The sequence below is a fragment of the Pongo abelii genome, chromosome 1 (genome assembly GCF_028885655.2).
Source record: "Pongo abelii isolate AG06213 chromosome 1, NHGRI_mPonAbe1-v2.0_pri, whole genome shotgun sequence".
NCBI lineage: Eukaryota > Metazoa > Chordata > Mammalia > Primates > Hominidae > Pongo > Pongo abelii.
This window is the reverse complement of record NC_071985.2, coordinates 149,022,755-149,044,836: the sequence shown is the minus strand read 5'-3', so window position 1 is coordinate 149,044,836 and position 22,082 is coordinate 149,022,755. Positions and strand designations below refer to the sequence as shown.

Here is a 22,082-nt window from a genome sequence, read left to right as displayed (position 1 = left end):
TATATAACAATTGGAAACATTTATGTGCCTAATAACAGAGCTCCAAAACACATGAAGCAAACACTGGTAGAATTGAAGGGAGAAATACTTCAACAATAACAGTTGGGTTCTTCAATAGTCCACTTTCAATAATGGACAAAATAACAGACAGATTAGCAAGGAAACAGTTACAATTCAATAGATGAGAGAGGTGTTCTTTACCTAGGTACTACTGCATTACATGACATAAACCCTGAGAACACATAATGCCCTTTCAGTTATCTGCTTTTCCAGCTATTTGTTTATATTGCCATCAAAATAAATTAAAAGATTATGTATGTTTTAATATCAAATATAAGTATATAAATATAGATATTTTAATATTAAATTTTTAACATTAAAATTGAGAAAAATGTGAAAATCAATTATTTACCACCAGAAACATTCCTTTAATGCTAACACAGAGACAGCCAACTCAGCATTAAGCAATTGGTATAAAATTCCCACTAATACTATTAGTTTAAAATTACCAAACCACATTTGCAAATAATGTATGATTGGATTATTAAGTTATGATTAAAAGTCAAAAGAAAAATTTTGAACAATAATTTACCTGGTAGCTATATTTCCAAATGTCTTTTTTCCTATAGCATTTTTAAATTAAAATGACTCGTGTATTTTTTTTTTTTTTTTTTTGACAGAGTCTCGCACTGTCGCCCAGGCTGGAGTGCAGTGGTTGGATCTTGGCTCACCGCAAGCTCCGCCTCCCAGGTTCACACCATTCTCCTGCCTCAGCCTCCTGAGTAGCTGGGACTGCAGGCGCCCGCCACCATGCCCGGCTAATTTTTTGTATTTTTAGTAGAGACAGGGTTTCACCGTGTTAGCCAGGATGGTCTAGATCTCCTGTCCTTGTGATCCGCCCGCCTCAGCCTCCCAAAGTGCTGGGATTACAGGCATGAGCCACCATGCCTGGCCAAGTGTATTTTATTAAAAGCAGCCTCAGCCACATTTTCTTTGAAAAAGTACATTGCAGAAAACTAACATAAGTAAGCAAAAGGAAACAAGAATATTACTTGCACATTCTTTTTTTTATAGTAAATACATAAACCAGTAACAGTCACTTATTTTCATTATTAAGTATTATGTACTGTGTATAATTGTACATGCTATTCTTTTATATGATTGGCAGTGCAGTATTACTTACACATTCTATTCTCAGTTAACATGTCTAGTTCTTGGAACTTCAGTTTAAAAATGTGTTCTACTCATTTTTAATCCAATTACCATGGCTACATAAAGAAAAAACTTATTTAAAGGCAAAGAAGATATGTATTTTCCTTCAAGATTTCTAGCTATGAAAAGAATAACTCCCTTTTCATTTCTTTCTCCAGTCAGTTTTAGCTCTACTGTAGCAACTGATTTTACTCTCCAAGCCTATTGAAATTATTATAAATGTGAGTTTTATGTTTTAGAAAAAAACAGAAAATAGCTTTTTCCCCTTATATTTTGTTATCTCCTTTTAAAGCCTCACAACCTGTTGATTAAATTTTTAATTGAATTACTGAAGCCTGTGGGAGAGTTTAAAAGAACAGAGATAATTAAATATTTGGTTCCAAAAATACAATAGTTAGAAACCTATTTCGTTATTTTTTCATATTGGTACTCACCCATGAGTAATTACGCACATTTATTCTCCCCACTCCCAAATTTTTTTTATTTTTATATATTCCAAATAAAAGCAAACCTACCCATGACCCATTGCACCATTAGCTGGTTTCACTATAAAAGTTTTCTGCTTCCGTTTTTTCTTCAATTCTTTCACATAATTTTGGAATTGAGTATATTCGGCAGGAAAGATCCATGTTCGAGGAACAAAGGTATAATCCAGAGGCCGAGACTTGATCATTCTGTAAATTGGACATAATAGGAAAAATAATTTCTATTCAAACTTGTATATATTTTCTTTCTCTGGGCTACTGATATTTGCCACGAAGATTTAAATTTTCTCCATTCCTTCATTTACTTATTCATTGATTCATTCATTCAACAAATGTCTACTGAGTACCTATTAAGTGTTAGACAGTATTCTGGACTATGGATACATCAGTGAAAAAAAAAAACAACCTTGCCCTAATATGTACTAATTTACACATTAGTACATCAAAAACATTTTTTTTAGAGTACACATTCTGTGCTAGGTACTGGGGATAGTAAGATAAATTAGTATCATCTCTGCTCCCAAGGAATATATAGATAGGCTATTAATATTAAACAGTGTGATAGGTACACTAAAGGCATATAAGGCAAGGTAACATGTAGAAGGAGTCAATAACTCTGCCTCAGGGATGGGAGTAGGGAGTAGGGAATTATTCAGGCAAATACTATTTATATTGCTTCTTTACAAATTATTTTGAGTCTCTGGGTCACCCACAGGGAACAGTTTTTTATTACCTTTTATACTACCATTTTTTAGAGTCAGAAAGTTTACTAAATCTCTGTGAATTGTCTTCTTTTTTAAAAAATTATCAGTTTATCACTCAACTTTCTTAAGCCAAAAAAAAGGCAAAAACCCCTAGTCAACAGGAATATAAACTGCATAAAAATTTTTCAGTTTATTAAGTAAAAGACTGGGGTACTTATTATCAGCTTTTCCAAGAAAGTAGATTGTTACTCCAAATATTGGTTGCAAAGACAAATATCTGTGCATGTGTATCCCTTGGTGAGCATATATACATGTGTCTTTGAGTAAGTGTGTGCATACATGTACCTAGTACAATCCCTGGCATATATTAAATGCTCAATCACCAATATGAAAACACACACAAACACACACACACACACACACACACACAGCTTATAATGCAACAAATTAGTTCCTGCAAAATTTGACTGAAAATAAACAAGTATCTCTTAAATGACATATACAGATAACCTCTTACATTTAAATGATAAAACTCTGTTACTAAAGAGGCAACAAGTTGCAGTAAAGAGGCCTGAGATTCTGGAGACTGATTCTGTTCCACCTCTGCTATTAACAATTTGCTTGAGCTTGTGCAAGATATTCATTTCTCTGACCCTCATTTACCTCCTCTGCAAAGTGGAAGACTGGAACCAGAGACCTTCTAAGACCTTTCTAGCTCTAAAATTCTGTCACTCTCATCTAAATATCATTTCAAATCAATGTAACCTTGTGAAAGATAGCACTACAGTAGTTATGGTATAAATTTTGAACAGGTCTTCTCCATTACAAGAAAATAAAGATTACTTGGTCATATTTCTTGCTAAGAAATCCTTCCTACAGATCTCCCCCATTCCTGGAAAATGGTTGATCCTCTGGAAAATAAAAAGGTAAATATTAATATTCTCAGTGAATTAATTATATTCATGTATATGACAATACAATTCTATCCATCCTTTGAGTTTTATGTTTTAATAAACTGCCAATTATTAATCTAAAAGATTTAACATTAAATGACCTACAGTGAATTTGTAGAATTAAAGAGTATGGTAATCAGAGAATAAAACTGCAAAATTTTAAAGAAAATACAAAAGAATATCTACATAGATAGTAAAGTTATAATTTTCTAGGTTGAATAGTGATAATTCAGTATCCAAATTACTTTTGTTATTCTAGATTCACTATATTCACAGACATAAGCACTGGTAAAAATGACTTATTTGTTCACTACAGTCAATTTTATATTACCTTCTAAACTAATAAATGAAGAAGGTCTAGGTCTATACAAACTGTCAATTCTCTAGAATTCCTTATATTTGGCTTTTTAGTTTGAGGTCTATTTTCTTCTGAAAATAAGTTGGTATTATGTTCTAAAAATAAAAGAATGAAACCAGATTACATATAGCTGACATCACAAGTATTTCTGCATCCTGGTCTCCCTATGCAATCTACTCTACATCTTTAAAGCACCATCTTAGGAAGAGGTTTTTTTTTTTTTTGGTTGTTGTTTGTTTTTTGAGATGGAGTCTTGCTGTCACCAAGCTGTAGCGCAGTGGCCCGATCTCAGCTCACTGCAGCCTCCACCTCCCAGGTTTAAGCAATTCTCCTGCCTCAGCCTCCTGAGTAGCTGGGCCTACAGGCGTGTGCCACCATACCCAGCTAATTTTTGTATTTTTAGTAGAGACGGGGTTTCACTATGTTGGCCAGGAAGGTCTCAATCTCTTGACCTCGTGATCCACCCGCCTTGGCCTCCCAAAATGCTGGGATTACAGGTGTCAGCCACGGCGCCCAGCCAGAAGAGGTTTTTTCTATTGATTCTTCCGTAAAGATAGAAAGAGGTTAAAACTTAAGCTGCAAAAGATGCAGGCTTCATGCAAAGAGCCAATACAACTGGATAGCAACGAAACAGGCTATTCAGGTGAGTAAGAACTGAAATGTAATAAGGCAACAGATTAAGAACCTATCTAAAAAAGTTATGGTGGAATCCATATAACTTTCCTTATACCACTAACTGGTCATGATTAATTTCCTACCTGATAATTTTGCAGCTCTGAAATTTTCTCCTGCTGAACAGCAGAATCACACCATATAAGATTACTTGTTTCATCCTCATCTGGAGTTTTCATAAATCCCATTTCATCTATTACTAAACGAACTGCAAGTAAACAGTTAAGTTAAACCAAAATTAAAATACTTCTGAAATATATTAATTGCAGAAACATTTTTCTATATAAATTTTAGTTCACAGTATTTCATTTGAAAAATATTAGTTACAGCCTAACCTTATTTTTAGTTACAACAGTTTTATCTAGGGCCAAATTATTCTCAGTAGGAACTGAGAATTGTTTTTCAGTTGCACCCAAAAATCCTTCCTTTCAATCTTCTCAGGTTTAACAGGTACACAAAACTGCCAAAGGGTTTAGTGATTATTTATGGCACAAGGAAAACACACACAGCTGAGACAACACGTCTACTCAGGAAAATGTACTTTTTATAGCTTTTTTTATGACCTTGGGTTAGGTACAAAAGAACAAAAGTAAAAATATCCCCTGATCATCACACCTATGCCATACTTTCCACCTCCCTAGTTCAAATTATTTTTAGTACTTAAAATCAACTCATCTATGTTTACTTAGGATGTGAAATAATGAAGCAATATTCACAGGAGAGATTTGGATTTGGTTCTCCACTGCTCCCAACCCTCTAATCCTACTGAAAACGTTTATGCTCAGAGGAACATTTCCTTTTTAGTACAAACTATTCATGTGTTCCTCTCCAATCTAGATTTTACAATTAACATATTGGCATTTTTCTTTCACTGAATTTCAAGTGTGGAATAAAGATAAGCAGAAGACTTCAGGTAATTTTTGGCTTCTAACAGAATCTTGAATCTTAACAGAATGGCGTAGTCTCAGGTGACAGTGTACAATCCCAAGAGTTGGGGAAAGGAACATTCCTCTCTCATCTGTCACAGACCACCATGCAGCTTTGGCATCCTGAGGACTCAGAAGCTGCTGTGCCACCTACAGCTCATGTAAAGAGCAAGGGCAATAGCAACACAGACTATTCCTTACCTGGCTCACAAGCAGAAAACAATAACAAATTCAGAAGAGCATGTCAGGAGCACAACTGTTCCTGAGTATATGAGAGACACTGCCTGCAGCATCTCAAAGATACCTGGGAAGACCTTGGTGAGATAAATGGAACTCCTAGCAGTTACGTTTAGAAGGAACATAGGCTGGGTACGGTGGCTCATGCCTGTAATCCCAGCACTTTGGGAGGCCAAGGCGGGCGGATAACGAGGTCAGGAGATCGAGACCATCCTGGCTAACACAGTGAAACCCCGTCCCTACTAAAAATACAAAAAATTAGCCAGGCGTGGTGGCAGGCGCCTGTAGTCCCAGCTACTCGCGAGACTGAGGCAGGAGAATGCCGTGAACCCGGGAGATGGAGCTTGCAGTGAGCCAAGATTGCGCCACTGCACTCCAGCCTGGGCTACAGAGACTCCGTCTCAAAAAAAAAAAAAAAAAAAGAAGAAGGAATGTAATGTGTTACTTAAATTTGGTTATTTACGTATACACAAACCCATGAGGCTAGGAACATTCAGGTTATATATGAATATTGGAAAGATCCATTTTTTCTTTACATTCATAAATTCAAATTTGTCAGGTCAGTCATATATAAACCTATCTTATTATGAAACTCAAAGCTTGAAGAGCTGACAAAATTAAACTTCAAACAAAAATACAATGTCAAGTCCCTTTTTTCAGCTAAGCTGTCTAATCATATTAAGTGTTTGAACTGAGATTTTAGAAATCAGTTGGGATCTTTTTAAGGATATCATCCTCTACTACACAGAAAAAGAATCCTTCTAATATGTTAGAAATTTTATAGAAGGCATTTAAAAATCCATTATATAAAAGATAGTTATCTCTCTGGATTTCTACATTGTTTTTAATACCAAATCAGTTTTTCCAGCAATTATGAGAATCCCATGATTGCTTCTAAGGAAACCTACCAATTTCAAACTTTGTCCCGGCAACATTTGCTGTAATGGTTCCCTTCTTTTTCTTCTTTCTGACTTTCCTTTTCATTGTGCTTTGATAAGGTAATTCTGTATTCAAATCCAGGGGAGAGGGTCCCTGAATAACTTTAAAAAAATGTAAAATAATCAGATAACACTGAAATGACAAAAATCTACACCAGACAACACAAATACCACCCCCACCCCACACCAAGGTAAAATTATAAATCCTGGTACTTTAAAAAGTCCCCAATTAATTTTTAATACTTTAAAAATATTAACAGTAATGATGTATAACACCTCCATATTTTGTAACATAGTTAAGTCAATTTCCCTACCTCCTTCTTGAGGCAGAGATGGCATTATTGCCTGTGCTGATTAGCAAGCAGTGTGTGCTGCTGTACCAAACTCTCAGGAAATCTGGAAATTCCACATTAGTCTAAGTAGGATATGGCCCCAAATCACTGAAAGTTCTTATCATATTATCTTGTTGGAATCCTCAGATTTCAGGATACCAAAGTTATGGGATAACAAGGTACCTGCAGTGATTTTAAAACAAGGTCATTTAGAAAAAACTTTTTTGACTTTTTTTTTCATATATGCCAAGACTATTCTTTTTAAAAGTCAAGGTGAAAGTTAATGTGTTCAATCAACAAATAATTGTTAATCAGTTTATTAAACCTTATGCAAAATGCCAAGTGATGGTTTCCTATCCTGAAAGAATGCATAGTCTAGGGGAAGAGGTTTTATTAAGTCACGTGTCACATGTATATTCAATAAATAATATGCTATACATAAACAATAACAGCAATAACAATATTCACTACCATTTATTGAACACTTACTATCTTAGGCATTTATATTATACCATTCAATCTTTCAACAAACCTGTAAGGTAGAAGCTTTTATCCCCATCTTACAGATAAGCTGAGCTTAGAAAGGACAAATTATTTTGTGTATCTTTACAAAGAAAATTACAACACAGAGATTAAATGAAAATCCTTCTAATGTCAATGCCAGAATGTCTTATTTAGAAACCCACACAACCTTCAACCCAATGCCTGAAACACTGCTTTTAATATGAGACAGTGAAAAGTGCCAGGCAGGGTAGAGGTCACATGTTGACAGAATGCAGAGAAGTGATTCCTTTATAAGGGAGTATGGGGGACAACTTCATAAAGTAAACCACATCTTGAATTGTGCCTTAAAAAATGAGAACAGTTTTGAAGGACAGAAAATGGTTGGGGTCATTATTATGATGATTTTATTCAGGCACACAGAGGAATGCAATAATGAATGAACTAATTTGATCTGGCTACATCTCAACATGGCCTATAGTACACTTTGCTTGTATTTTCATTGTAAATATATGAACGTAGGCATTTATGCCCTAACAATACCATATCGTTCAGTCTGTACTATCAACTTTCTAATTTCTCCTTCATATTGTAAGAATCCTTCACTTCTTACAAAATATCTATAAACACAATGAAAAATGATAAAACCTATTATGAAAAGCAAAGGTATAATATCAACACCTTTATTAGATTTTCAAGTTTATCAGAAATTCAGAAACATCCAACATTCAGCTACATAAAATGTGAGTCCTATATCACCCCAAATATTCATTATTATTAATGTTTCAATATTAAAGAAAATTTAGGGTTTTATTTGTTCTCAGGTATCATTTTTACTAAAATGATTCTCTAGTATAATTCAATATCAAAACTGGGGAACTTTTATTTATTACAGACCAACTGTATGTAGGCATTCTATTAAGCATTTTAAATATTTTATTTCATTAACAAACTTTAAATTTAGGTATCATTTCTCCCTATTTTCCAGGAAAAGAAACTAAGGCTAGATAAGTTAAATAAATCAAGGTAACATGGCTTAGAAATAGAAAACTTGGACTTTAAACCCAATTCTAATTATTCTATTCATTAAGCTCCCCTATTTTCAGACCCCATGCTAACATAATATAAAGACAAATGAGAAGTTTGCAACCCTACTGCAGTACATGCCACAAGATATGGCCATATTCTGGGAATCTGCAATACTTCAAACAGTGAATTTACAGTAAAACATCTTTAAACTGATCTCAGCTCCCAATGCCAAGCTGAAAACAGACTAGATCACTTCTCAGAATAAAAGAAAGGAGTAGTGTAAAGTTTAGTTCAGTTTCTTTCTGGAGGCTCTCTGAAACCTCAGGGAGGTAACTATTTGAGTTTACAAGTTTTTTGTCCAACATCTTGTTACTCAAGTAAACAAAGATCCCCTTTACAGTAACAGAATACTTATTACATTGAAAGTAGGCAACAAAGTCAACAAGACTTTAAAAACAAGCTTCACCTGACTATACTAGATTCTAAAAACAAATTTGTTAATTTTTGACTTAAATAATAAGTCAAATGACTGATTCGTACAGAGTTCAAAACAAGAACTTTTATCCCTTCCTCAAGGCATACAGGAATTTAAAGTTCTTAAAATTATACTATGCATATATGCGCTTTACTTAATTCCATTTGTGCCTTAGTCAAAGTGCTTTAACAAACTCAAGGACTTCATTCAACCATGGCAATTCTAATCAGCTTTATTCGAAGCAAGAGATTTGAGATGACAAAATTTAGCCCACCACTCATTTGAAACCATAGTTACCTACTTTCCAAAAGCAGAAAGCATGTTTCAGTTACCTCTGAAATGCTTTAAGCCAATGGCTTCTCAACCTTGGCTGCAAAGCAGAATTGCCAGAGTGAGGAGCTTTTGAAAATCCTGCTGTCCAGGCCACACCCCAGAACCAAGTGGGGCCCAACCATCAGCATTTCTAAAGCTCTTCATATGATTCCAGTGCAGCCAAGGTTGAGAACCTCTACTGGAAGCACACGATGACAATGCAACAAATAATAGCTAATTATAACAACACATGAAATTATAAGAAAAAAAGTAAAAGAAAACTCATAACTTTTTGAAAAAGACCAAATAGGTAAAAATTACCCATAAAAATCCTGTTTTCCTATCTAGTTCAAAAACAAAAACAAAAAAAAACAAAAACAAAAAAAATTTGATGGTGAGCCCAAAATGATTTTTAAGATAAAGAAACAGAATTTATTTAAAAAAGGAATCAATTTTCCAAAATTTCAAGCAAATGTTAACCTTGAACATAGAACTGTCAAGCAACAATAGATACACGAAATTGAAACAAAACCAAAATAATTCCAGTACATTTGTGCTAGAGTACCATTTCTTCCCTATTCTTCCGTTGAGCTTCTACCACACTTAAATTCCACATAAAACACCACTTTTTCCTGAAAGCTTTCTCTGATTATATCTGAAGAAATTCATTTCTCCCTCTTTTGGGCTATCAGAGGCCTTATTTTTACCCTTATCATAATCACCTGCCAAAAAGATGGTTTTCTTCTATCTTGTTCACTCCTCTGTTCCCAGGTCCTAGAATAGTGCCTGAACATAGTGTTCAATAAGCACTTGTTAATGCGTGCTATGGTTTGAATATTTGTGTCCCTCCAAAATTCATGTTGAAACATAGTCCCCAATGAAATAGTATGATGAGGTAGGACCTTTAGAAGGTGATTGGGTCCTGAGGGCTCCCTCCTCATGAATGGGAAGGACTTTATAATCAAGGCTTCACACAGCATTCAACCTTTCCATCCCTTCCACCATGAGAACACAGCATCCATCTCCTTCAGAAGGTGCAGCAACAAAGCACCATCTTGGAAGCAGAAACAGCAGCCCTCACCGTCAATGAACCTGCCACCACCTTGATGTGGACTTCCCAGCCTTCAGAAATTTGAGAAATAAATTTCTATTGTTTATAAGTTATCCAATTTGTGGCATTTTGTTATAGCAGCACACACAGGCTAAGACACTGAGTTAATAAATCGGTTAATTAGCCAGGCACCATGGCTCATGCCTATAAATAATCCCAATATTTTGGGAGGCCTAGGCAGGAGGATCGCTTGAGACCAGGAGTTTGAGACCAGCCTGAGCAACATCTCTACAAAGATTAAAAAATTAGCCAGGCATGGTGGTGCCTGCCTGTAGTCCCAGATACCTGGGTGGCTAAGAAGGAATGATAGCTTGAGCTAGGGAGGTCAAGGCTGCAGTGAGCTGTGTTCATGCCACTGCACTACAGCCTGGCAGCAGAGCATGTCTTAAAAAAAAAACAACCAATCAATTCATGAGAGCTGAGAGAAAAGAGAACTAGTCATCGAGCTCTGAGAAGCAAATACATATAATTTACAATGTATTACTTTTCACTTTAAAAAAATTTTATTTATGTATTTTGTTTTATTCATTTATAATGTTTTTTAGAGACAATCATAGCTCACTGTAATCTTGAACTCTTGGGCTCCACAATCCTCCTGCTTTAACCTCCCAAGTAGCTGGGACTACAGGTGTACACCACCACAACTGGCTTTTATTATTATTATTATTTATTTATTTATTTATTATTTTAGAGATGGGGTCTCACTATGTTGACCAGGCTGGTCTCAAACTCCTAGCCTCAAGTTATCCTTTCGCCTCAGCCTCCCAAACTGCTGAGATTACAGGCATGAGCTACCGCACCTAGCCCACTTTTTTTTTTTTTTTTTTTTGACACGAAGTTTTGCTCTTATTGCCCAGGCTGGAGTGCAACGGCACAATCTTGGCTCACTGCAACCTCCGCCTCCCGGGTTCAAGTGATTCTCCTGCCTCAGCCTCCCAAGTAGCTGGGATTACAGGCATGCGTCACCACAGCTGGCTAATTGTTTTGTATTTTTAGCAGAGACTAGGTTTCTCCATGTTGGTCAGGCTGGTCTCGAACTTCCGACCTCAGGTGATCCGCCCGCCTTGGCCTCCCAAAGTGCTAGGATTACAGGCATGAGCCACTGTGCCCGGCCCTAACCCACATTTTTAAGTGGAAAAAGCAAAGTACATAAAAGTTTACATATTACACTGCCATTTGAGCAAACCAACAGAGGAATATATGGAACATATCCACTGAGTAGTTGTGGCCTGCTATGGCTGGGGTGGGGCTAAGGGAGACTTATTTGTACTTACCTTTATTACTCTGTGTATGTATTACCTGTTCAAAAAAGTAAAATATATGTGATAAAATCTTGTATCAATACTATCATGTTGATAACCAAAATCATCAGACTGTGTTCTCCATTTAGGTGAAAATACTTTTATTTCATTTAAATGAAAGTATAATATGGTAGAAAGAGCACTGAACAAGGAGTCAAATCAAATTCCTATCCTTTAATTTTCCACTTAGCAGATATAAATTCTTAGGGTGCAAAAGTAAAAGATTTATTCTTTCCACCCCTAAAGTCTAAAATGGCAACCAATGAAGATAACATTGCTGATATATTTTACGGCAAAAGATGAAGACAAACTTCTTTTACGTAAAAGAAGGAAACACAAAGGAAACTCAGACCTTCTCCAGCAACCCCAAATCCATACCCCAGTAAATATAATATATGAGGTCTTTGTACATTAATTTTTAGCTCACCCAAAGATTACTAAGATAATCAAACAAAAAGTCAAGAGGATCCAAAAATAGGGTTTTTAAAAATATGTAAAATAATATTAAATAAAAACATAATAAGAGCTGTTTTGTTGTGACAAGAGGAAGGAGAAAAGAACCAGTACAAACCAGTATCTACTTTCACATAACTTTATTTAGTCCACCCAACAAATACCCAGTACCTTTTATTCCCATTTTATATAAGCGAAAATGTAGGCTCCAAGGTTAAGAAACTTGCACAAAAAGTCACACATCTAATAGGTTGAAGTGGTTTGTGTCTTCTACCTATTAGAAGAAGTATGGGAAGGAAACCCATATTCCTTCCCACTTTTTGTGCTACCTTCAAAATTCAGCCTTTAAATATAACATATTGAAGATTTCGCAAAGATGCTTGATTTTGTTCGATTGAATCTACGTTAAAAGCTGGAGCCCAAGAACATAGTGAGAAGGCAGTCCTCTGAAAGCCAGGAAGATAGCCCTCACCAGGAACCTAATTGTCTTGAATCTTTTTTATCTTAGACTTCCCAGCCTCCAGAACTGTGAGAAATAAATATCTATTGTTTAAGCTACCTAGTCTATTATACTTTATTATAGCAGCCTGAGCAGACTAAGACATTGAGTCCAGTCTGCCCCTGGCTTCACACAGTAGATAATTAATTAAACTCTATCCTGAGCTTGCTATGGATTGTAACAATGATAATGAGGAAGACCAAGAAGACAACAAAGAGGAAGAGAAGGATGGGGTTGATATCATCACTTATGTAAAACATCCTATGTGCCAGGCACTTTTTGAGGTTTATACATATAAAACTCTGACCTTCAAAACCCTAAAAGATAGATTATTATCCTCATAGATAATCGTTTAAAGAAAAGAGATATAATGAACACTGATATTGAAAAACAAGTTATAAGAAAATTTTAAAGTAACAATTTTGCAAATACGTCTCAAGATAATCTTCTCCAGATCCCTAAATTGTAATTATCGGATGAAAGATATTTCTACTATCACTTCCAAAAAAAGAGAAAAATAACAAATGTAACAAAAAATTTATTCAAGTAAGCTTTTACTTTGAGACAAAAACACTCTTCACACACATTAACATTATTTGCAGAGAGGTCATTACAATTAACAGTCAGAAATCTATTACTTCCTAAAAATTATAAAAATAAGGCGGTTTTTTATATGCAAAAAGTAGTATTTCCAAATATCAGGTCATGAATGAAATTTTGTCCATTTTTGTATTATTAATTTCATTAAATTTCAGCACTTGGTTCCCAAACCAAATTTGATATATGCTTTCTCTTATATTAAATCATGCTTTTTCTTATATGAAAGAGAATAAAAGTAAATGAAACATGCCACTTTTTAAACATCAAAAATTAAAATGCTTATTTGTTTTGAATATTATTCAGATTGGATTTAATGTCAGTTCTACATTAGTGTTTCTTAAATTGTAATGTGCACACCTGGGACTACTGTTCAAGTTCAGATCTGACTCGTTAGGTCTGAGGTAGAGCCTGAGAGTCTGCATTTCTGACAAGCTTCTAGGTATGCTGGTTCACAGACCACATTTTGAGTAGCAAGACTCTGGATGACCACAATGTTTATCATTATGCAGATACAAATTTTTTAACTTAAAGCCCTTCTTTAAAACATGTAAAAATTAGGAAATTATAATATGATTGAAAAATTCCTCATTATTCACAATAGCAAAGACTTGGAACCAACCCAAATGTCCAACAATGATAGACTGGATTAAGAAAATGTGGCACATATACACCATGGAATACTATGCAGCCATAAAAAAATGATGAGTTCATGTCCTTTGTAGGGACATGGATGAAATTGGAAATCATCATTCTCAGTAAACTATCGCAAGAACAAAAAACCAAACACCGCATATTCTCACTCATAGGTGGGAACTGAACAATGAGAACACATGGACACAGGAAGGGGAACATCACACTCTGGGGACTGTTGTGGGGTGGGGGAAGGGGGGAGGGATAGCATTGGGAGATATACCTAATGCTACATGACGAGTTAGTGGGTGCAGCGCACCAGCATGGCTCATGTATACATATGTAACTAACCTGCACATTGCACACATGTACCCTAAAACCTAAAGTACAATAATAATAAATTTAAAAAAAAAGAAAAATTCATGTAGGTGATTGTGAAATTATATATTAATGTCTAAAGAGTTCCATGAGTCAAAAAATAAAATAGGCTGAGAAATGCTGAACTTGAGCATCAGTATCATCTGCAAACTTCCTAGAAATGCATATTCTCAGGCCCAACCCCAGAACTTCTGAATCAGAAATCTAGAGGTGAGGCCCATCAATTACCAAGTCCTCCAAGTGAATCTGATGCAGGTTAAAGCTCTGAGAACCACTGCACTAGAAGGCCAACAGCAGGTGATCCAGGAAAGTGGGAGAACACCACTGCTGAAGTCTATTCCCTCCTATTGGTCTTTTGAAGCACAGCAATGTGGGTGACTTAGAAATCACCTGGCCAAGTAATGACTGGAGGAGAAAGCATTTGCCCAGCAGGACTCTCACTTTTTTTTCATAATCTGCTTTGGAAAGCATCTAGAAAAGAAGAAATTTGCTACAAAAGATCTCACTTGCTACTGCCAACAGCCCCGGTAAGTGAGATGAAGTTTGCTAATCTAGACAGTTTACACCCCTTGTTCGACCCCAAACCAGCTACCAATGCTCACTAACCAACACATTCATTTTGTAGAAAAGCAATCCACCAAAAATAATTAAACTTATGAGGATTAACAACCACAAAGATTAATAATACAACCTCTATGGATAGTAAAAAAATTGTAGAGTGAAGGGAAAGGAGGAATGCAAATCAACATCAACAAGGGAGTGAAGACATTGCAATACACTCATACAATGAAAATACTATACATCAGTGATACAGGCTGAATCACAAAATGAAGATTTAAAACAGCTGATGAATACATACAGTGTACCATTTACATAAAGTTTAAAATTATACAAAATAATATATATTTCTTATAAATTATGAAATAATTATGAAATAAGCATATAAAGAAATACATAGGAATGATAAACACCAAGTCTGATACTCCTTGAGAGGAAGGATGATGCAATAGGCAGTTCTACAGAGACTGAGCACCTGTGTTCTTATGCAAAGAATATAATTCTTAATATAAAGAATAAATACACAATTACCATGGTTTAGGCATTTGAAATAAGACGTAGAAATGAAATAACCACAATACTTTTGCTTGAATCATTATGTGTCTTTTTGTAAGTATTGTGATATAAATCATATTTCTGAAACTTAGGTCTGATCCTGACTCACAAGCAATGTGAAGTCACTAAAGGACTCTAAGAGGAGTAATATAATACAGATTTATTTTTGATAGATTACACTGGCAGTTATTGTGGGGGCAGTAGTGGAGACAGTCTTAAGAGGATATTACAAAAGTCCAAGAGAGAGATTATAAGAGTTTGATTACAGATAAAAGCAACAGACATAAGGAGACAGAATACTGCTATTGCAGTATTAGCAGAATAGCAGCAGGACTTGGTGACTGATAAGGAAAATGTAATCCTGGATGATTTTTCAGTTTTCTAGCTTAAAAAATTGGGTAGAAGATGGCACAATTCATCAAGAGAAGGCTTGCAGACAGAAGAGCCAGTTTGAGGGGTGAGATTATTTCAGCTTTGTATTTGCAATAAGGGTGGATGAAAATAAACAGAAAATAAGACAACAGAATTAGTGGAGATAAGAGATAAGGGAATCCTCTACTTTTATAGGTAAAATGGTGTTAATTAAACACAAAGTTCCCTTCCAAAGCATAACTGCTCCTATTTCTGTCCTTTCTGCCAAGAAAGGACAATAGGTTTCAAAATGCACAGCTGCATGACTGGTATACAAATGACATCACCCAAACAACTCTCATAACAATAAAACATTGCCACCACTCATTGTGTGTACAAATTGAAAGGGTATTTAGAGAAGCTACTTACTCCTTGAACATAGTAACTTTTGTCTCCCTTTCCCTGGCTGGGCCCATTACCCAAAGCTGGATCTGTCGTGTGTTCTAGACCTGAAAGAACCATTTGATCAACTACTTCTAAAAACCTGATAAGAGCCAAGTATGATATTATGTAAGAATAAACACAAGAACTATTTATTCATTCTAGTAACAGATAATCTTGACCTTGAGCAACAGTAACTCCCACTAATGTACTTAATACTTATTTATTGTTCAAATTGGCTGTAGCCTACTCCCAGAGCCTGGAACATAGGAGTTAAACTGCTGAGCTACCATATCAGGGAAATACAGTTCTCTAGAAGGTTTTCTGAATTTAAAATAAAAAAATTTCAACTGTGCTAATTTCTAGAATCAGACAAATTTGTCACAATTTTCAAATCCCTCTAAATTAAATTTAATTCCATAAAAATTAAGCCATGGTCCAAGAATTATGCAAAGTTGGGAAAAGCCATATGGAAAAAGGCAAATGTATAGTATGTGTAATTAGAGCAACCACACAAAACGTCTACTAAACTCTGTGGCCTGTCTTGTCTTTGGAATTTAGCCTATTACGACATGAAAAAGCAGGGACTGATAAATGGGTAATGATAACACAGCATACCTTCAAGGCATTTTCTCTTATTAATATTTGTATTTCCAGTACCTAGGATAATGAAAAAGCAGAAAATCTCACTCAATAAGTGGTGAATTGAATAAAGTTCAAAGCAAATAACAGCTATAACTCGGTTATTAAGGTGACAGAAGACAAGGTTATTTCATAATATATTCATCAAGCACTTAAGTAGAATCAAAAGCCCCTTTGGGCATATTTCTCCTACAACATAATATTTCAGTTTTAAGTAGTTCTCCAGTAGCCTAAAAGTCTTATTTGCTCCCTACGAATAATATGTGATGTAATCAGTTAACTTTTGCATATCTCACTCACATTTGTCAATCCATTTACCTCTCCCATTTCCTGACCCTGCAAAGAACTATACCAAACCTAAGAGAGTTGAACTTCATATCCTCAAAACACCCAACCTGTGCTTGACTACGCAAAGACTTCTCTTGTTCTGAGCTGTGGAGCTGAAACTTAGGGTCCGTTGTACTTAAGTCTCCTGAGATTTCAATAACTTTGATCACAAGGTTTAAAAGAGAGGGACTAGGGGAAGCAGAGAATTTCTAAAATAGTCAGTTCATTCTTTGCCAAAAAATGCACAATAGCTATCAAAATGTGCAGCTGCTTAGCTGGTGAACAAATGACATCACCCAAATGTCATCTGATGCCAGCATTTGTAGTTTTTAGTGTCCAAAACTTAACTCTTTAACTTTCCCTGAAAACCTGATATTCCTCTTATGTTCCATATCTTGGTAAACGGTATCACTAATAGCCAAACATCTAAGAGACAGATACATCAGAATCATCTTTAACTTTTCCTTTGATCTCTTACTTTGATATTTATTCAATGCACACCTTATTGCCCTTATTGCCAATTTTATGGTTTGTATTAGTTTACTATTTATATTTCCATCTACTTTTATGTCTTAAATCTTAAATATATAATAGTCACTGAATTCTTAAATAAACCTCCTATGGCATCCATATTACTTAAAAATGTAGCAAGTAACAAAGACAACTAGCTCCTTACCTAACAGCCATTCACTAGTTCTTCCTTACTAATAAAACACCTATTCCATTGTTATTATTAGTGGTAGCATTGTGCCTAAATAACTACATTTCCCAGACTTCCTTACAGGTATAGGTGGCCTGGCCAATGAAGTGTAAGCAGAAGTTGTTGAGCAGGACTGCCCAGTAAAAGGGAAGTAGACAATCAGTGGACACTCATTTGCTTCTCGTCCTTCCAACCCGCAATGCAAATGTGATGGCAGTAGTTGCAGCAATCCAGTGTGACATTGGTTATGCTCCATCAGTTTTGGACCACCTAGCTCCAGAGAAAGTAAACCTTCATCTTGTTTAAGCCAATGTTATTTGAAATTTCTGTCACCAACAGCAAAATTCATCTCCTAATGGACAATGCTACTCTAATAAAAATTATTATTTTGGTTTCTAAAAAATATACATAGCCTAAACACAAAGTCAATGGCACAATAACTTTGGACATTTATCATTTTTGCCATAGCCTGCTTTTACCTATTTTCTTGTAACCATAATCTGAATTTCCTCTAGTGAAGCACTACTTCCTCATTCTCAAAGCATATGCTTTAGGTGGAGTTGATGCCAATCCCAGCTCCAAAGATGCGTACATGACTTAGAACTAAACAATCATGGGATCCCATCCTCTTGACCATGGAATTGGCTCAGAGATGAACACAGGATCCAACTAATGCCAGTGAGAATCAGGCTCAGTATTCATTTTCAGAATCTGGAAGAAGATAGGTTCTCTTGTGAGCTGTGTTTGAACCTGAGAGGATGCACTACCTGCAGTTGCTGGTCCCCATCCTTCCTCTACACACAGCCTGTGGATGAAGTCAACATGAAGGAGGCGGAGCAGAAAGAGAGAGGGATAACAGATTCCTAAACTTTTCAGTAATACAAACTAAAAAAAAAAAAAAAAAAAAATCATGTTTTTTTGCTTAAATCAGGTTCCTATCCAAAACAAATAAGGAACTTAGATTCCATTTTTTATTTTAAAATAAAGAAAATTACTTCAAAATGTCCTTGCATAAAATGCCACAACTCACGTGAAATAAGAGGAGGTTTCCTTACATGTTTCCTCCATGAGACAACTGGCTGCTAGGTAGCAGCTTTTAAAGTGTCTTTTAATTTACATATTCCCCAATCTCAAACACACAGCCTGGAACACAGGAGCTAAACTGCTGAGCTACCATATCAGGGGAATACAGTTCTCTAGAAGGTTTTTTAATTTAAAATAGTAAAACTGCAATTGTACTAATTTCTACAATCAGGCAGAATTTGTCACAGTTTTCAAATCCCACTAAATTAAATTAAATCTCAGAAAACTTAAGTTATGGTACAAGAATCATGCAAGTTTAGAAAATCCATATGGAAAAAAGCAAATGTACAGTCCTAGTTCATAAAATGTTCTCTATACCTTCCCTCAGTTGTGTGTATAACCAGATTTTAAGGAGGGAAGGAATAATAAGGCTATTTTGCTTTTAGATTATTAAACTAGCTGCAGAGTTAATTTATGAAATCACCTTTGGAAAGAAACAAAATACTAATAGACTTTACGTGAAGGCCCTCTCCAAAGAAAACTAATTAAATTCAACTATATTTTAATAACTTTAGCTCACTTTAAAATAAGAATCTTTTCCAAACCCCACTCCAAATCTTTGAAAATAGTGTAGCTATCTGGCACCACAATCTTTGCCATGAAACCAGTCCTTTTATAGAAATGCAGAGGAAAAGAACTATTTTTGTCCTTCATTCTAACAAACAATCATGGAATGCAGAATAGAATTGGTGCCTGAAGTTAACCATTGCACAATAATATAATCTCTATAGATACTCTCAAACGTCCAAATTTGTTTTTTCACTCATTCGTTCTTCTCTTGACCTCTACCTTCCCTTCTCACAGAGTAAACACTGTAGAAATGTATCACCAATCTGTTTAAACTTTAATTATTGTTTCATTATTTTATTCTATATCTTGTTAAGGCAGTAAACATGTTTTTAATACTCATCATCTTATTGGGTGTTCCAGCAAGAAAAAAAAGTATGCCTCCTGGCTTCAACGTATACATTTTTCTTTCAGAGAAGTTCAGAGCTTTTCTTTCAGAAAAGTTCAGACCTTTGCAGCTTTCAGAGCTTCACAGCTCCAAAATTACCTGAAATCTAATAATTCATCTAAAACATACTGACACTGATCATATCAATGATAGATATATTCAAGAATGACAGTTGGCCCTAGGTATTGATAAAAGTATACATGTAACCATATACCCACAGCGTGCATCTCAGTTTTATAAATTGAATATTATACTAAATCAACAAAGCTGATTTTCAGTTGTGCCTCATGGGATTTAAATTTACTATTTTTTTAATCCTACCTAGTATTCAAAATTATCCATATATACAAGTCTTACTAGAAAAAAAAATGTGCATTCTTTAGAACAATCTTAATCAATGGACCACAAAATTGTCATCTATTTCTGCCTTGAACTGGCTTTGGTGAGCATGCCACGTTGCTGGAACTTATAGATGATTCTGAAAGAGGTCATCAATCTCTCCCCAGTCAATCTATTTTTTTAAAATAGACTTGCTTATATTAAGAACATTAAAAAGATGAATCTTACAACAATACTGATACGGTTTGGTTCTGTGTTCCCACCCAAATCTCATCTCAAATTTTAATCCCCATAATCCCCACGTGTCAAGGGAGGGACCTGGTGGGAGGTGACTGTATCATGGGGGCAGTTTCTCCACACTGTTCTTGTGATAGTGAGTGAGTTCTCATGAAATCTGAAGGTTTTATAAGTGTTTAGAAGTTCCTCCTTTGTTCTCCTGTCTCTTCTGCCACCTTGCGAAGAAGGTGCCTGCTTCCCCTGCCACCATGATTGCAAGTTTCCGGAGGCCTCCCAAGCCATGCAGAACTGTGAGTCAGTTAAACCTCCTTTGTTTGTAAATTACCCAGTCTTGGGTAGTATCCTTACAGCAGTGTGAAAATAGGCTAAAACTTGGTATTATAATACTTGGTATGCAATTTTAAATGCTCTCCCTAACTACAGTATTGTTTTTTGCCTTATTTGATTATTTAAATATTTCATTTGAATATCTTCTTTAAACAACTAAAATATAAGCTTCTTGAAGGGAATATACAGTGTATACATTCTGCATTCTCTACAGCGCAGGCATTGTGCTCTGCATTTATAAGTCCCCAGTTATTATTTATTTAAATAATTAAATATTTCAAACTCTTCTTTCTCATCAGTAGATCTGACTTCTACATCGTGCACATCCCCAAAGATCTAGAGTCTGACAACTGAAACTTTCCACCTGCTAATAAGTAGGTAGTAATTGGTGAGAATGCTAAGATCATTTAGGAAGCTCAAAATGATGTCTATGGCAAATCAAGATTTGCTATCACATAATTAAGATTATGAATAAAGGTAAATTCATTGTGACGATTAATGTTATATGTCAACTTGGCTAGGCCACAGTACTCAGATATTTGTGCAAATACCAGTCTGGATGTTGCTTTGAAAATACTTTGTAGACGAAATTAACATTTAAATCAGTAAACTTTGACAAAAGCAGATGACTCTCCATAAATAATGTGGGTAGGCCTCATTCAATCAGTTAAGAGAATGCAGACTGAAGTCCCCCAAGAAAGAGAGAATTCTGCCTCACACCATCTTTTGGCTCAAGCTGCAACATCAGTTCTTCCCTGGGTCTCCAGGCTGCTAGACTACTCTGCAGATTTTTGACTTGCCAGCCTTTACAATTGCATGAGCCAATTCCTCTCTCCCTCCCTCCTCCTTCTCTCTGTCTCTCTCTGTCTCTGTCTCCCCCCAACCCCTCTCCATATATATAATTGATTCTGTTTCTATGAATAACCCCGACTAATACATTCATTATTCCATAGGATCAGCTACATTTCATGAAACTATAAACTTGATTTAAAATACTCTATGAGGCGAGAAGGTTCTGGAGGAAATGATATACCAACCTAAATATAACCACGGCCTAAACTAAGGATGCCAGATCATTATGAAAAGAAGGAAATGGATGAAGACAGCTGTATAAAGAATAATTTACAGTATTTATCTCTAGAATAGATGTAAGGAAATGGGTAGAAAATAGAGATTGTCCATAATCACCATCATATTTCTTTGGTTCTATCCATACTGTTTCTTTTAACATTTAAAAACCTCTAAAATTGTGATTATCTTATAATCACTGGCAAGTGGTTAGTCCTGACACCATCATCACTGCTGTACATACACATCAACATTTGCAGAATCCACGTCAGAAGCTGAAAAACTCAGAAAATAGTGAAACACTCTTTTAAGAAATGTGGCATCAATTCTTGATGGCCAGAGAATGATGTTGTGTAGAAAAAGATAGACAATGAGGGCTGAATCAAGAAGAGA

At 35.4% G+C, this 22,082-nt stretch overlaps 1 protein-coding gene across 3 annotated transcripts in view; it reads right to left on the bottom strand.

The window, feature by feature from the left end:
* Window positions 1–22,082, bottom strand: part of TTLL7 (tubulin tyrosine ligase like 7) — a 129,337-nt gene that overhangs the window by 73,922 nt on the left and 33,333 nt on the right. For 2 of the 3 annotated variants that reach the window (XM_024234439.3, XM_024234456.3), the window contains exons 2-6: window positions 6,800–7,000; window positions 6,456–6,587; window positions 4,471–4,592; window positions 3,245–3,312; window positions 1,728–1,886 (exon numbers count right to left, since the gene is read on the bottom strand). In XM_024234439.3, coding sequence (XP_024090207.1) covers window positions 1,728–1,886; window positions 3,245–3,312; window positions 4,471–4,592; window positions 6,456–6,587; window positions 6,800–6,824 — 506 coding nt within the window. In that variant the 5' untranslated portion in view covers window positions 6,825–7,000. The remainder of the gene's footprint in view (window positions 1–1,727; window positions 1,887–3,244; window positions 3,313–4,470; window positions 4,593–6,455; window positions 6,588–6,799; window positions 7,001–22,082) is intronic. The other variant, XM_024234446.3, reaches the window with a different exon arrangement.